We start from the raw sequence: 13,711 nt of genomic DNA, 5'->3' as shown, positions 1-13,711 counted from the left end.
AGCCCGTGCAGGGGGGGAAGGACACAAACCACAAAACATGCATATTGTGATCTAGTTAGAACCTTCTGCAAGGCAGAGCTTTCAGAGGGAAAGCAGGAAGGTGACAGCCTAGCCTGACTCAGCGTAATCTGCTTCCACCAAGCACTGACCAGCCCATGATTCCTGTTCTTTCCATGGAACTCACACCCATCCCTAATGCCTTTATTTTTATGGAGAGAAAGATAGAGAGAAAAGCATGGGTTTCCCCTCATTTGTCCTCCTTTTGTATGCACAAAACCAAGAGTTGACTTATGAACTATAATGATAGATACTGTGCACTTTTATATATTAATCGATGCATGCCATGAACAATGTCCTTGAGGCTCCTTGGCTGTAAGATAACTTCTGCTGTAATCAATTTGTTAGTGCAAACAGCTCTCAATCTCATTATTTACTGCTCTTCTGATGCCTGTCTTACTCTAAATGGAGTCGATTTCACTTAAGTGAGCTAAAAATGATAACTGCTTCTCACTCTGCATATTCCTTTTTGAGCACGGCTGGGGTAGTTTGGCAAGTTGTCTTTTCGCCTGGGTGTGACTAAGAAATTAAGTCACTTCCCAAAGTATTTGAGATCATAAAGATACTTTTTACATTAGACTGATGTAATTTGTCATTAACAAGTACCAGAATCACTTTACCAGAGCAGCCTAAAGGTTTGCTGAACTCTGTACACAACTGTGAGACTTAAAGTGATCCAGTCCCTCAAAAGGAAACATAACTCCTTAATAATAAACCTAATTGCTTTATACATTATAAATATAAATATGCATTATATATATAAAATATATAAATATTAATATTTATAAATATTTGTATTTCCATCTGCTGACGGAAATTTTTCCCAATTCAGCATCTAACATACAAAATCTGCAATCTCATCTTTGCTTACTGCAATGCCAGGAGTCAGCATTTACATAATTGCCTGACCACCCCACCTTTTAGGCCAAGTTGTTTTACACAACAGCCAGCAGCACAGTCCCACCCCTTGTCCTTTGCATGAGAAATACATCCCTGGTTTTACCTGCTGTTGTCTTCCCTCTGCATTAAGAGATCACTTTCTTGATCCCAAGAGCCTCAATCCTCTCCCATGACCTTGAGAAGGGGAAATTCTACAGCAGCTCCCAAGTGGGAGGTGGCAGGAGTCTCTTCAGCTGGTGTGACTCCCAGCAGGTTTTGCATGGCTGAGTTGGGATTATCAGGGCTGCTGCCAGCCCAGAGCTGGGCCCCCACATGGGAGCTCAGCAACCCCAGCTTAGTCACAGCATAGGCAAGGCAAACCCTTGAGTCACAGAATCCTCCTGCTCCTGTCACCCAAAGCCTTACCTGTAAGGAAATGCCACCATTTGCTGTCCCATAGTGCTACATTTCAGCTGCTCTCCCACCAAAACTTTCCTCTTGTGCTTTTTTTCTATAATGCAAAGGGAAGGGATGCCATTCTCATGGCTGTGCTGCACTAATTTAACACTATTTTTCTGACATTACTCATAGCCTAAATCAGCATCACATTGTCTCTTGTGCAACGTTTAAACAGTATTGTCTAAACCCATACCAGGAGAAGTTACCAGGAGATCAAAAGGCTCACGGGTGAAACTGCATGAGCTGCTTTTGTCTGAGGTTTCGCCGGCGCTCCCCAGCAGAGGCTGTAATGTGGTTTCCAGCTGATGGAGTGCAGGGCCAGAAGGAGCCACACAGCAGAACAGGTTCTCCTTCTCACCTCTCACTTCAGACCAAAACTTCACCATCCAGCACAGGGCACTGCTTCTTTTGCATTGCATTAGTTTGACCGCAGAAAGACTGGCAAGCTGACATGTTAGGAAACCAGGGTAATCCCTCTCCTTGTTTCTGATTTTTTCCTGGCAGCTTCCCAAGAGAGGAGGGGAAGAGGAGTTAAAAACATTATGAAAAGAACAAGCATCGCCAAACTAAAAATTACCCAGCCTTACAAAGTTCTTCTTTACCCCAGAAGGGAAAAACCTTCCCAAATATGTATTTTTAAACACAGATTTAGGCTGAGTGTTTTAACTTACACAAACGTCTGCCAACTAGTACTATGCCTGGAGTGCTCATGCTTTACTACAATGTCCGAAGTGCTAAGGAATACCTGAATTTTAACAAAAATATCCTTGAAGTTGAGAGAAATTCTTCTATTTTTAGAAGAAAAAAAAAACCCAAACAAACACCACCAAACAAGCTCTAAATTTGATGACAGTAATACAAAGTAAAATCTCAGTATGTCTACAAACTTGGCATTTCAGGGCCTGAGAAGAAAACTTACATAATGTACGGACTTACATACTTATTAAACATTTATCCTCTGTTATATATTGTATCACAACCACAAGTGCACTTTAATACCAGAACACAATATAGACACTCAATTCTGAGTTACTTTACTTCATGAAATGAAAAAAAAAAGGTAGAGAGAAAGAAATCAATACAATCTGGATAACATAAAACCGATTAATTCCTGGTATCCAAGGAAGATTAGAAGAAAGAAATGCAAGAGACTGGGGAGGCAAGTCTGCCAGACCTATTCAGAGGGAGAGAAAAGAGCTCCCCATAGTACATTAAGATACTTCCCGAAAAAAGCAAGAGTCATTCCTAGGCTTTGCTCCAACTTCCATGAATCGCTGCCTGCAGAGTAACCATGACTCGATCCTCTCAGATTTTGTTAAAGAGGCACTGACCTTCAAGCCTACACTCACACAGAGCAACTGCATTGTGCAGCTGGGAACAGCTTACCAAAACTCAAGCCATGTACGGTTAAGTTTAATATGGTCATTCAAACATTTTAGATACGCCAGGTTATCATCACTGCCTAATTGCTTTGATGGGAAAAAAACAAAGCCACAAAACCCCCTCTCTTGCACACACAGATTTCTGTATCTAGTAAGGCAAGTCGGAATGTAACATAGAAGAAAAACAGAAGAATTCCAGACGTTAAAAATATCATTTAATTAAAGAAAGATAAATCATACCAAAAGTTTAGGTCACTCTTAGTTAATACATTTGTATTTATTTTAGAATATACTCTACATCTGAGTAAAAAAGTTTAAATAAACTCCAGTACATGTACAGCCATGGGACCCGCCATCTCTCCCACAACAGAGGGATGCTCCTTAGCTCACTGGGGTCCCTCCGGGGTGACAGAAGCAATTCTGTGCCAGTTTCTTTATGTTCATCGGCTTGAGTGGAGCCTCCTTATCAGCCAGCAATGCCACCCCTCGTACACGTACGGGTTCAGCCTCCCCACCGGGGCGGGCACAGCGACTGCTCGCCCTGGCCCGTACAACGAAAAAAAAAAAAAAAAAAAACCACGGAGGGGGTCAAAATAATTAATAAACTAGTATTGATTAATTTACATCTCTTTCTCTCGCTTGTGCGTTGGTAGAAAACCTGCTGCAGTCCTGGGAGCGCGCAGGGAAGCCCCGGCCCGGGGCGCTGCCCTCGGGCACCGCAGCAGCGGCAGCGCCGGGCGGGGACGCGCCGCTCCCGCCGGCTCGGAGCCCCTTCCCCCGCTCCCCCCGGCGCTCAGTGCCCCCAGCTGCTGACGCCGATCTCCTGCTTGTATCTGTTGGTGAGGACGTTGGCCTTGCGGGTGAGCTTGGAGAGCACCGAGTGGAGTCCGCTGAGGTGGTAGTGGAACTGCTGCTCCAGGTCCTCCTCCCCCTCGCCCTCCTCGGCGGGCCCGCCGCCCAGCTTGTCCTTCTTGCGGGCGGCCTCCTCGCCCGCCGGCGGCTGCACCACGCCCCACTCGATGTCGTTGCGGATGGACTTGAGCAGCATGTAATGGCTGTACATGTCCCTGCGGGAGAAGTAGGCGCCGGGGTCGCCGGGCGGCAGGGCAGCATCCCCGGGCGGGCACACGGCGCCCGCCGCGTCCAGCTCCTCCAGCAGCAGCGGCACGTCGCGCAGCAGGCTCGGCACCATCACCGTCTGGTCCATGTTGTTGACGGCGCCGATGAAGCGGTTCATGGCGTTGAAAAGGGAGTACTTCTGGCTGTACGAGTCGCAGATCTGCATCATGCTGGCGGCCGGGCAGGAGTGCTCAGCGACGCGGCTCGGACCGGACCGCGGGGCTCCTCCGGCGGCGAACTCTTCCCCTTCCTCCTCCTCCTCCGCGCTAGCGGCACCGGCCGCCCTCCTTGGCGGGCTGGGCTCAGCGGCTGCTCGCGATCAGAGTCCTGCTGGGAGGCGGCGGCGGAGACGCCGGGGTTAGAGGCTGCTCTCCCTCCTCCCTCCCCCAGCCCGCCTTCCCGTCCCCTCCCGCCAGCGTCTTCTCCTCCTCCCCCGCCGCCTTTATCCCCAGCCCCGCGTCCTTCCTTCAGCCTTCCCCTCCCCGTCCGTTCTCTCACCCTCCGCTCCTCCGCCTGCCCTGCCGCAGCCGCCGGGGCTCGCTGCCGCCTCTCCTCCGTACGAAAGGCGGCAAAACGCAGAACTCTCCCCGCAAACCAGGTGTGGGGGTGGCCGAGGGGATGGCAGCCCAGCACCGGTGAATTAAAATTCCAGCGGTTCCCAGCCGCCGTGACGCGGGGAAGGCACCCACCGTGGTCCGGAGCTGTTCCCCGCCGCCCGTGGCCGTGCTCCCATCCCCGGCGCCGAATTTATATCGCGTATCTTACAACAAGGTGTTCCCCAGTGCCACCCCCCGCGCCGCCACGCCAGATAAAGGCGGCGGGCGGCGGCCACGCCAGCTCCGCCTCTCGCCCCCCACCGGGGGAGGGCGCCGGGAGCAGAGCCCGCGCCGCGGGCATCCCGAGGGGGCCGGGCCGCGAGCTTGGCGCTGGCGGCAGAGACTGGGGGGCTGAGCCCCAGGGGAGCCCTTCCAGTGCGGCGGCACCTCCCTCGCAGCCCAACACTGGGACAAGGCAGAACGCTCCCCAGCGCCGGTGCGGCCCCGGGCGCGGGTCGCAGCGCTGCGGGCCCGCCCTGCCCCATCGCCGGCCGGGGGAGCCGCGGGCGGGGCGGGGCGAGCGGCTGGCGGATGATTGACAGCCCGTGCCGCGGGGACACGCGGGCCCCGCGTGCAGCCCGCGTTCTCCCGGCCCGCCCATTGGCTGCCGGGCGCGCGGCGAGCGTGACACCGGCTCCGCCCCCATCCCGCGCGCCGCGTGCCCCGCCGCCAGTTGGAGCGGGCGGCCGGGCGGGGAGGGCGCGGGGTCTGCGGGCGCCCGGCCAGGTTCGCGTTGCCACCTCCCAGCAGCGCGCCAAGAGCCGCGGCTCCGCCCGCGGGCCTCCCGCGCCGCGCCAGGCCGGGGGGCGCAGGGGGGAGCTCGGGCAGCCTCCGGGCAGCCTTTGTCTGTGTCCCGGCGCTGCGCGGGGCGGCCGGCATCACCCCACAGCCTCACCTCCGGGCCCCGCCAATCGGCGCGCGGCCCGTGCGCCCCCGCCAATCAGCGAGCCGCGGCAGCAGCCAATGGGAAACAAGAGCGCCCCCCCCACACGCCCCCGCCCTGGTAACAGGCGGGCTGGCCGCGAGCGCCGCCGCGGGTCACGTGGGGCCGAGCGGCGCGGGATGGAGGGGGGGGTGGTTGCCATGGTAACGGCGGGAGCATCACCCGGCGCGCCCGGCCCGCCTCTCCCGCGCCGCCGGGGATGCCAAATACGAGTACCGGCCTGAGAGGGGCCCAGCACCCTGCCCCAGCGCCTGCCCGCCCTGCTCCCCACAACCTCTGCACTCCCCGCTGCCGCCCAGCCCCGGCCCGAAGGCGGGAGGCCGCTTCCCTGAGTGACAAACTGTCTGTGTGAGGGATGGCACCGCGGGCAGCTCGTGCGCTGCAGATACTTGCGGTTAAGCGGTAGCCAGATATATGGGCTGGTATAAAATTATGAGCTGTTCGCAGATAATTCGCTACGGGGAAAAGAAGAAATTATCTCGCCGGGCCAGAAAATTGGCCACGACTTATATTTGCGTCTTTATATAGATGCAATGTGTCGTTAATAGACCATTAACAGTTTTGCTGCCTTTAATTGAAATACAGCCTGCACTGAACGTTCAATAAATTGGAAAAAGCAATAAATCTTTAGAAACAAGGGGAATTGGTTTATTGTCCAACTTTTCAAATTAAAACAATTAAACATTTGAACAAATTAAAACTGAAGTCTTTACCTGAGGTTACAACATAGTGGCTGGGGAAGAGGAAGGGTTGGCAGAAACAACCCAGCTTGGAGCTGCAAAGGGGGGGAAGTACCTGAGTCTTCAGTGTGTTGGTAATATATGAATTAGGGCCTGAGCATGAAATAATTTTTACTCACACCTATCTCCTTTGTTTCCCAAAAGGTATAGCCACACATTCTGCTTCCAGCCTGTTTCCTTATTTTCCTTATTTTGGTGAGGTGTGTGCCTCATCCCTTAGGCTGAAACAGATCATATTCAAGTCAAACTTAGCAGCATAAGGGAATTGGTTTCTTTTTATTATTATTACTTTTTTACCTTCCTTATGTTCTGATTGATTTTGATATGTGACATAAATGTCCCTGGTACATATAATGTTCATCATGAACACAAGCCTGGGTAGGTTTGATTGCTCTTAGGTTCAAACAAAATTAAGGAGCACATATTCCTTACTCTAGTGGTATGTAATTGACATGGCTGTGCACATGAGAGAAAAAGAAATGGCACTTTTTCCACTCCTCTTGAGGAAAAGATCATCTCATTTAAGGCAAAAACTTTTATATGCAAGTGGCATTTGTTTGAAATATGTCCTCTTCAGAATGAACTGGTTATCGTGGCTGTGCAGGCCCTGGAAGGGGATGGAAACCCCTTATCGTGCCCTGAGCCATGAGGAAGTTTGCACGTTCGCTATCTGGCAGTCCAAGAAAGTGTAAATGTGTACCTTTGCCCAGCATGGTCCTGGATAAGGAGACCCATATGACAACATGCAACGGTAATCTTTATCCAGCACCTCAGCACTCCTGATGTACAAGCCCAGAAGTGTGAGGTGAAAACACCTTTCTGCTCAAATAAACTTGTTTCCACTCTTCAGGAAAGCATGAGTCACATAAAAGTTACTGTGTTAGCTAAAAACCTTTAATTTTCTCTGAAATGAATGCGGGCTGGTGGTGTGCAGCCCTTTCTGGACAAAAGCCTGCTTGCTTTCTTCTTCCTGAAGAAGAACAGGGATGAGCTATGGCTGTTACTGTTTAGCTGTTCCTGAGCTATTAATGGCATTAACTGTTTGACTTAGCTGTAAACCAGTCTTTAGCCCCAGGAACACTGAGGTTAGCACCACAAAGGTTAGCTGTAGGAACAGAGCTGCTACTGGCCTGTCTCCTCTGGCAACATTAGCAGCTGTGCAGTGTTTTTCAAGTAAAGACAGATGATTCTGTCAGCTTGCGTGGGTTTTCATACCATTTGCAAGGCCTATCTAATTTCTCTGTTCAGTGGCAACAGGATAACAAACCGTCTTTGTTCACAGTTTTCCCAAGACACGTGCTGGCATGAAAGAGGTGCCACTGGCACGCTGCAGACCAGAAATGGCTACACTTTGGTGGCTATGAAGTTGTTCTGCTGCACAGTGTTTGCAAAATAAGATGAGATCTTGTGCGGGCAAGAAGTGATAAATATGTGCAAATATTTAGTGTTGCATTCTTCAGGCTGGGAGCGCCATTTGGGCCAGCCCTGTAAGGGCAGCATCTCCTGGGAATTTCACTTCCTCTCATAATCTGTTGTCAATGTGACATGGCAGATTAGAGTTCAGCCTTGGAAACTGTGAGTTGTTTCCTTCTATTCCTATCTGACATACATTTTTGCTCAAACTTGTGAACTGCTCCCATCATTTTGGGAAGCAGTACAGATGCACGCATTTAACACTTCTTTCTCTTTCTGAAAGCGAGTCCAGTTGTACGAAACACTGAACCGGGGAAAACCGTCATTTCTCATCCAGAAGGAATGTATGTAAATTTATCATCTTAATTGATGCCTCTCCATGAGGTTCATATAATCAGCCCTTGTAGCTTAACATGCTAATGAACAGGGTAAGTAGAAATCTAATATATTAAAGGAATGCAGACCAATTTGTCTGAGCCCTGCTGAGACCTGCAGTGTAAGTTTTGCAAAGATTTACTCATCTCTCTCCTACCTTTCACTTAGCTGCCTTTTACTCCTCTTTCTGTTGGTCCTCTGCGAGTGGAGTGATTCTCTGAAGTGCACAGAAGCCTCTGTGAGGATGTGCAGAGGGGTCATGAAGATGTTTGGAGGTGGCAGTGGTGATAGTAAATCCCCTTTCCCTCTGGCAGACACACAGATCTGCACGAGCCCACACACTGCCAGGAGCAGCACAAGAGCTTTGCATCCTCACATCCTGGCACAGAGCAGCAGTGCGTGGTGAAAGGTGTGGGATCCAGCAGGAGCTCTGCTGGCAGTGGGATCAGCGAGCAGTGCTGGGCAGGTAAGCAGCTGTCCCAGGCAGCTGAGCTCCTGCAAAGCCCCTCTGAGTTGCCTGCCTGCAGTTTGCACCCAGGTCTCTCCAGGTCTGTCAAGTCCTTGCTTCCTCAGCTTTCCTGGAAATTACTACATGCACAGCTTCAATCTGTTTGCCAGTTGCTGTGTGCTTTCAGGGCCTGGGATCATCTAGCTAGTGCTGTGAGGTCAAAACAGGCTGAATCCTCTTCCTCCTTCAAGGAGCTGGTGGGACAAATGCTGCCACAGATTGTTTGCATGGCGTGTGCGTAGCATCCCTGTCCCCTGTCTCTTGCCAGGCTCATCCATCTTCCCTGGAAGCTGGTCTGAGCAGGCACTGCAGTGTGCAGTGCCCAGGACAGCAGCGGCCCTTTTCAAATGGCTCCTTAGTGCTGCCATAATAAGCCTGATAAATAAAACATGGCTTGCAGACACGGATTTACTGGAGAGGGCTAAGGGGGCTGTAGCTCCCTCATTAGTATCTCCCGGTGCAGCATGTGTGCTCCTCATTATGTGGCACAGTGGCGGTTGTCTAGTCATCCATGATGAGGCTGCAGCCACTCCAAGGATGCACCAGGGATCCCAGGGATTCTTTTTTTTCTTTTTTTTTTCACCTGTGTTAATAATAGGAACTTAGAAGAAAAAAAAAAAGAGCTTGAATATGAAGAGGATGAAGGGGGAAAGATTGCAACTGGGTCTGATTTTTTTCTGCCTTGCATCTCTGTAAGTCAGCAGCAAATGCAGAGAAATCCTTATAGCTGTGCTAATATGGAATTGGCACGAGCAGCATCAAGACCTCTGTACTGCACAAACTCTTATTTTGGGGAGCTTTGTTTCTGTTCATTCTAAAATGCTGCTCATAAACTTGTGGCCCAAGTATAAACTTTATCATGTCCCTCACATTTTTTCTCGTTTTCAAGAGAAAGGAAGCAATTTGGCTGATTTCAAGTCCCTCAAAGCTGGGGACTCGGGAATCTGGGTTAATCTGAGCATGGTTTGTGGAGGTTTGATTCAGCTTTTCATTCTGTCCATTGCTTAAATCCCTCCTACCTCTCGCATACAAGTTACAACTGCATCATCTTAGTAACCCTGTGACCAAGAGGCATGAGAGTCTCCTCTGAGACTGTAATCTCGCTCTAAACAGCTCTCTGACACACTCTCGTGAGTGGCCATGCATCATGCAATTTTCTCCTTTCGAGGCTTGCGGTGTCATCTCCTCCCGATCCCTGCCCTGCCTGGCCATTGCCGCTGAGCCCGGGACCAGGGCCTGCCTGGGAGTGTGTTCCTGGCACAGCTCTGCACGGCTGGGGCGTGTGTGGGGTCATGAACAGTGTCAGCCAAACCTGCCCCTTCCTCTTTGCCTCTCGGCCACGCTCTGGCAGCAAAGAAACCTGTTTAGGATGGCAGGAGACTTTGCTGGTGTAGCAAAGTAATCCCCAAAAAGCTCAGGACTTTTCTGTAATGGTATTTAATATGCGGATAGTCAAACGAATGCCACTGTGATATATTTTTATGGACAAATATTATATATTAAGCCCTGATTTATACGTTTGAGCGTAATACCTGGGGCTCTGAGGAGAGCCTTTAATCTCTGTCAGCGAGGCAGCACGCATGCTAAAGCGCCGAGTAAATCTGCACGGGAGCGCTGAACTGAGCGCAGCATATATCAGAGTTCTTCCGCCTGATAAAATTAAATACACGAGACCACCTTTCTGTGACATTACGGGGCTGATACACGGGAGCTGACAGCAGGAAATACCGACCTGTGCTTCCCACTGACCCAAACCCGCACCATTCCTGCTGCTTCTGCCATCCCCATCCCAAGGGTGCCATCTGAAGAGGTCGCTGGGTGGAGGAAAGTCTCTGTCGCGATGTTCCCCCTCTCCTTCCATCCCCTTGCTCCCCTGTAACCCCCTGGGTGCAGCTGAGGGGGTGTCAGTGCCCTTTGTCCCCTTCACCAGCAAGCGTAGTAAGGTAAGCATCGTCTCGGCGTGGGGCTCTGCATTTAATAACCTCACCGGCTCAACTGTTTTTATCTGAATCTCCCTCCTGAACTGATAAATCTAAATTGCACATTTTTCCAACCCGCTTTAGCAGAGGGGGAGATCTCGCAGGTATCCTCAGGTGACGCGCGGGCTCTGCCGCATCCCTCCGGCTCCATCTACTGCGCTTTGCTGGGACTGCCGCCCCTTCCCTCCTGCTCCCGCCGGAGCTGGCGGAAAAACGGGAGCTCTGGTTTTGTTTGAAAGGCCCGGAGCTGTCCAGATGGTGAAACAAATACAATACGCCTTCATACAGTCCTACAAATTGTAATTCCTCGTTGTAAACCAGTCGCTGATTTTCAGCGCCTCGCTGGATGAATTCTTCACTTGCCGGTGCTCAGAAGGAGAAGGAGGAGAACAAAGGTGGCCACTGAAGCTTTACAAAGGTGGCCACTGAAGCTTTCCGTGCCAGCCGGTGGAGCGAGAACTGGGGACATGGCAGGACGAGGGGCTGGAGGAGAGCTCTGTGACAGGAGGAGGGGACCTGCCTAGGAACACATCTGCTTGTGCCAGAAGATGCCAAGGGGAAGATGTCAGCTTGGATTTCTGCCGTCTGATGAGGACCTAGAGGCTGGGACTAGAAGCAGCAGAATATTCCTGTCAAAGTCCTATCTCTTCATTTTGCATTCAGCATTATGAGAGAAGCTGTTCTGAAAGAATATCCTACTTTTCCTGGCTCTGTAGTTCAGAGCTGACATGGAGGCGTTATGTGTCCTTATTATAAGCACTCCTATTATAGTGTGGTTTTGGCTGGAGGATGCTGTGTGGTTAAAGATGACTATTATAACCAAAAATAGTACCAGAGCTTCCCGAATGCTGAGACTATTATGAATTCGTAGGATTAATATTTAGTTGCTCTACAAAAAGCACCAAAAGCTGGAAGTCAAAATCAGAACAAAGTTGTGCTAACGACTGCATATAACTTTTTTTCCCCAATATATCTATTCATAGCGCATATTTCTGTATCTCATAGATTAACATAAAAATACTGCCAGTTTTTCAGGATTGTAAAACACAAGGTACATCATATATTGTTTTTTTAATTGAAACTCAGATTATCTGTTTGAAATTAATTTGTTTCAATAGCAAGTACCATATTTTTTCCGCAGTCCTTGTGAAAACTGGAAATAAGGTAGATTTGGCAGCTTAGCCTGTGAAGTTCTGGGGCAAATCTCTAAACTGAAAGACCACAGGGTTTTGTCCTGGCTTTGATGAAGTTCTGAAAAGAGCTAAATTAAATCCATGCTGTAGCCATATGTGTAATTTTGTTCTACTGGAATAGCTTATAGCTGTCAGTGAATTTCTCCATACTCCCAGCATTGTGTAAGGGATGACACAAGAGCCTGAAGATTACTCTCTCCAGTAGTAACATGCATTTGCAACCTTAAAATTATTACAACAGTATTTTTTCATTTACATGGCTGGAGAGAATCTGCTTTTGCAGTAAATTTGTATTTCAAAGCAGATTTTTGTGTCCATCATTATCGGTGGTTTACAAGACTTTCTTTCCCCCCCACACCCCCCACACCCCCATTTGGGGATGTGGGAATAAATGAAATAAACCCGTCATAAAACATAATTTTGTCCAGGTGGAACTTAAATCAGCCAAAAAAATATTATTCTACATGGCAAATAAAAAGCATATGCTGTATTATTTAAAGCACAGCCTCCATATTCACATACCAAATTAATGCTACAGTGGGAGGTAAAACTGATGGAGGCAGACAATGAAAATATTAGAAGTAAAACATCATGCCAGGAATAATTCAAGCAGAGCCACTTGCAGGGTCATGGTCGTATTCCATTTCAAATGGGCATGGAAATACACTGTGGGTTATTCTTCTCCAGAGATGCACACATAATAAGCACCTGCTCCCCATGTCTACTCTTCCCTTTTAACTGTTGATTTATGGGATGTTTCTGAAAGCTGTGGTCAGGCTTGTGAGGGATATATAACGTGGTGCCTGCAGGAAGGAATGGGAGTGGGCAGAGGAGCAGCCACACTTCCCGTCCCCACTGTGGGGTGAAGGGCTGAGCAGGATTCACTACAAAAGCTGGCTGCTCCTCAGCTTCCAAGGGAAAGGACACCCCTGGGAGGTAAATCATAGCCATTGTGCCTGGCTCACACCTAGGGAAGTCGGTAAAAAATTATAAACTGTGTTCCTTGCCTCCAACTGGAGGAAATGGTTAAGAGGAGAAACATCCAGCGTTCAGCAGTCTAAGGCACCAAAAGGGATCTTTGCCATCTCTGGGTATTTGTCTTCCACAGCGTCAAGGAAATGATATATGAGTATAAAATATAATTTGCATGTGTTTTAGATAATTTTCAGAGGATTGTGAATCTACCCTTCTTACACGTGTGGGAAGGTGCATACCACATATTACTGCTCCCTACTACACTGCAGACAGTACCACCAGCAAATATTTTATTCTCATCCTGGTTCTTCCTGGGCTGGGAGGGATTTTCACTCCATTCCTCCTCTGAAGTGAAGCCTCACTAAATAAGAAATGAACATAATCTTCAGATATTGTTGAACAGAGGTCACTACAAAGAGACTTTGAATTAATATGATGTTTATCCCTGTAATTTAACAAAAAAAAAGCAAAAAATAAAAGCAAAAAAGAAGCACAAAGAGACCATTCTCGCTCTCTGCCCTTCTATTTCACTATTCTCTGACATTTTCTTCTCTGCAGAAAAAGTGGAGCTTTGCAGCTGTGAAGTGTTGAGATATTCTCATCTTGGTGGTCCTTGAGATATAAGAACACTGCATGCCATTTAGAAAACAAAAGAAAGAAAATGATATTTAATTAAAAATATGAATCAGAAAATGTAGGGCTATTGAGAATCATCCTGACCTGCACACTCTGTGTACATGGCTAAATAAAAGATGCACTGTAACAACTGGAGTAATTCATGGTTCAGTTCCCCTATGATGGTAAGCAGTTTATTGACCTAGAACTACAAAATCATTCAAAATGACATTTGGCAATGCTGAACTTCTGACACAAATCCCCTGATGTAAGGAAATGGAGAGGGCAGCCACACAACCTTCCACTGAGCCCTGCTGTGTCTTCAAATAGCAGCAGGAGAGGTGCACCTAATTCAGAAAGGTAGAAGAGCAATACAGAAGCAAGAAACTCGTGCGTTTTAGCCCTGGCTCTTTCAAAGGCCCTGAGTCAGACACTTTGGGCCAGACATTCAGGTGTTAATCAGCCAGAGTGCAGGGCA

General features: G+C 49.0%; 1 protein-coding gene across 1 annotated transcript; it reads right to left on the bottom strand.

Annotated features, from left to right (window-relative positions):
- Positions 1 to 2,970: 2,970 nt before the first annotated feature.
- Positions 2,971 to 4,934, bottom strand: MID1IP1 (MID1 interacting protein 1). The gene is made up of 2 exons (XM_014876845.2): positions 4,395 to 4,934; positions 2,971 to 4,223 (listed from the first exon to the last, which is right to left on the bottom strand). Exon 2 carries the CDS (start codon positions 4,063 to 4,065, stop codon positions 3,571 to 3,573), a length of 495 nt encoding a protein of 164 aa, XP_014732331.1. The 5' UTR covers positions 4,066 to 4,223; positions 4,395 to 4,934; the 3' UTR covers positions 2,971 to 3,570.
- Positions 4,935 to 13,711: the final 8,777 nt, after the last annotated feature.

The sequence above is a fragment of the Sturnus vulgaris genome, chromosome 2 (genome assembly GCF_052056855.1).
Source record: "Sturnus vulgaris isolate bStuVul1 chromosome 2, bStuVul1.hap1, whole genome shotgun sequence".
NCBI classification, from domain to species: Eukaryota; Metazoa; Chordata; class Aves; order Passeriformes; family Sturnidae; genus Sturnus; species Sturnus vulgaris.
The sequence above is the reverse complement of the archived record's forward strand: the minus strand, read 5'-3'. Positions and strand labels throughout refer to the sequence as shown.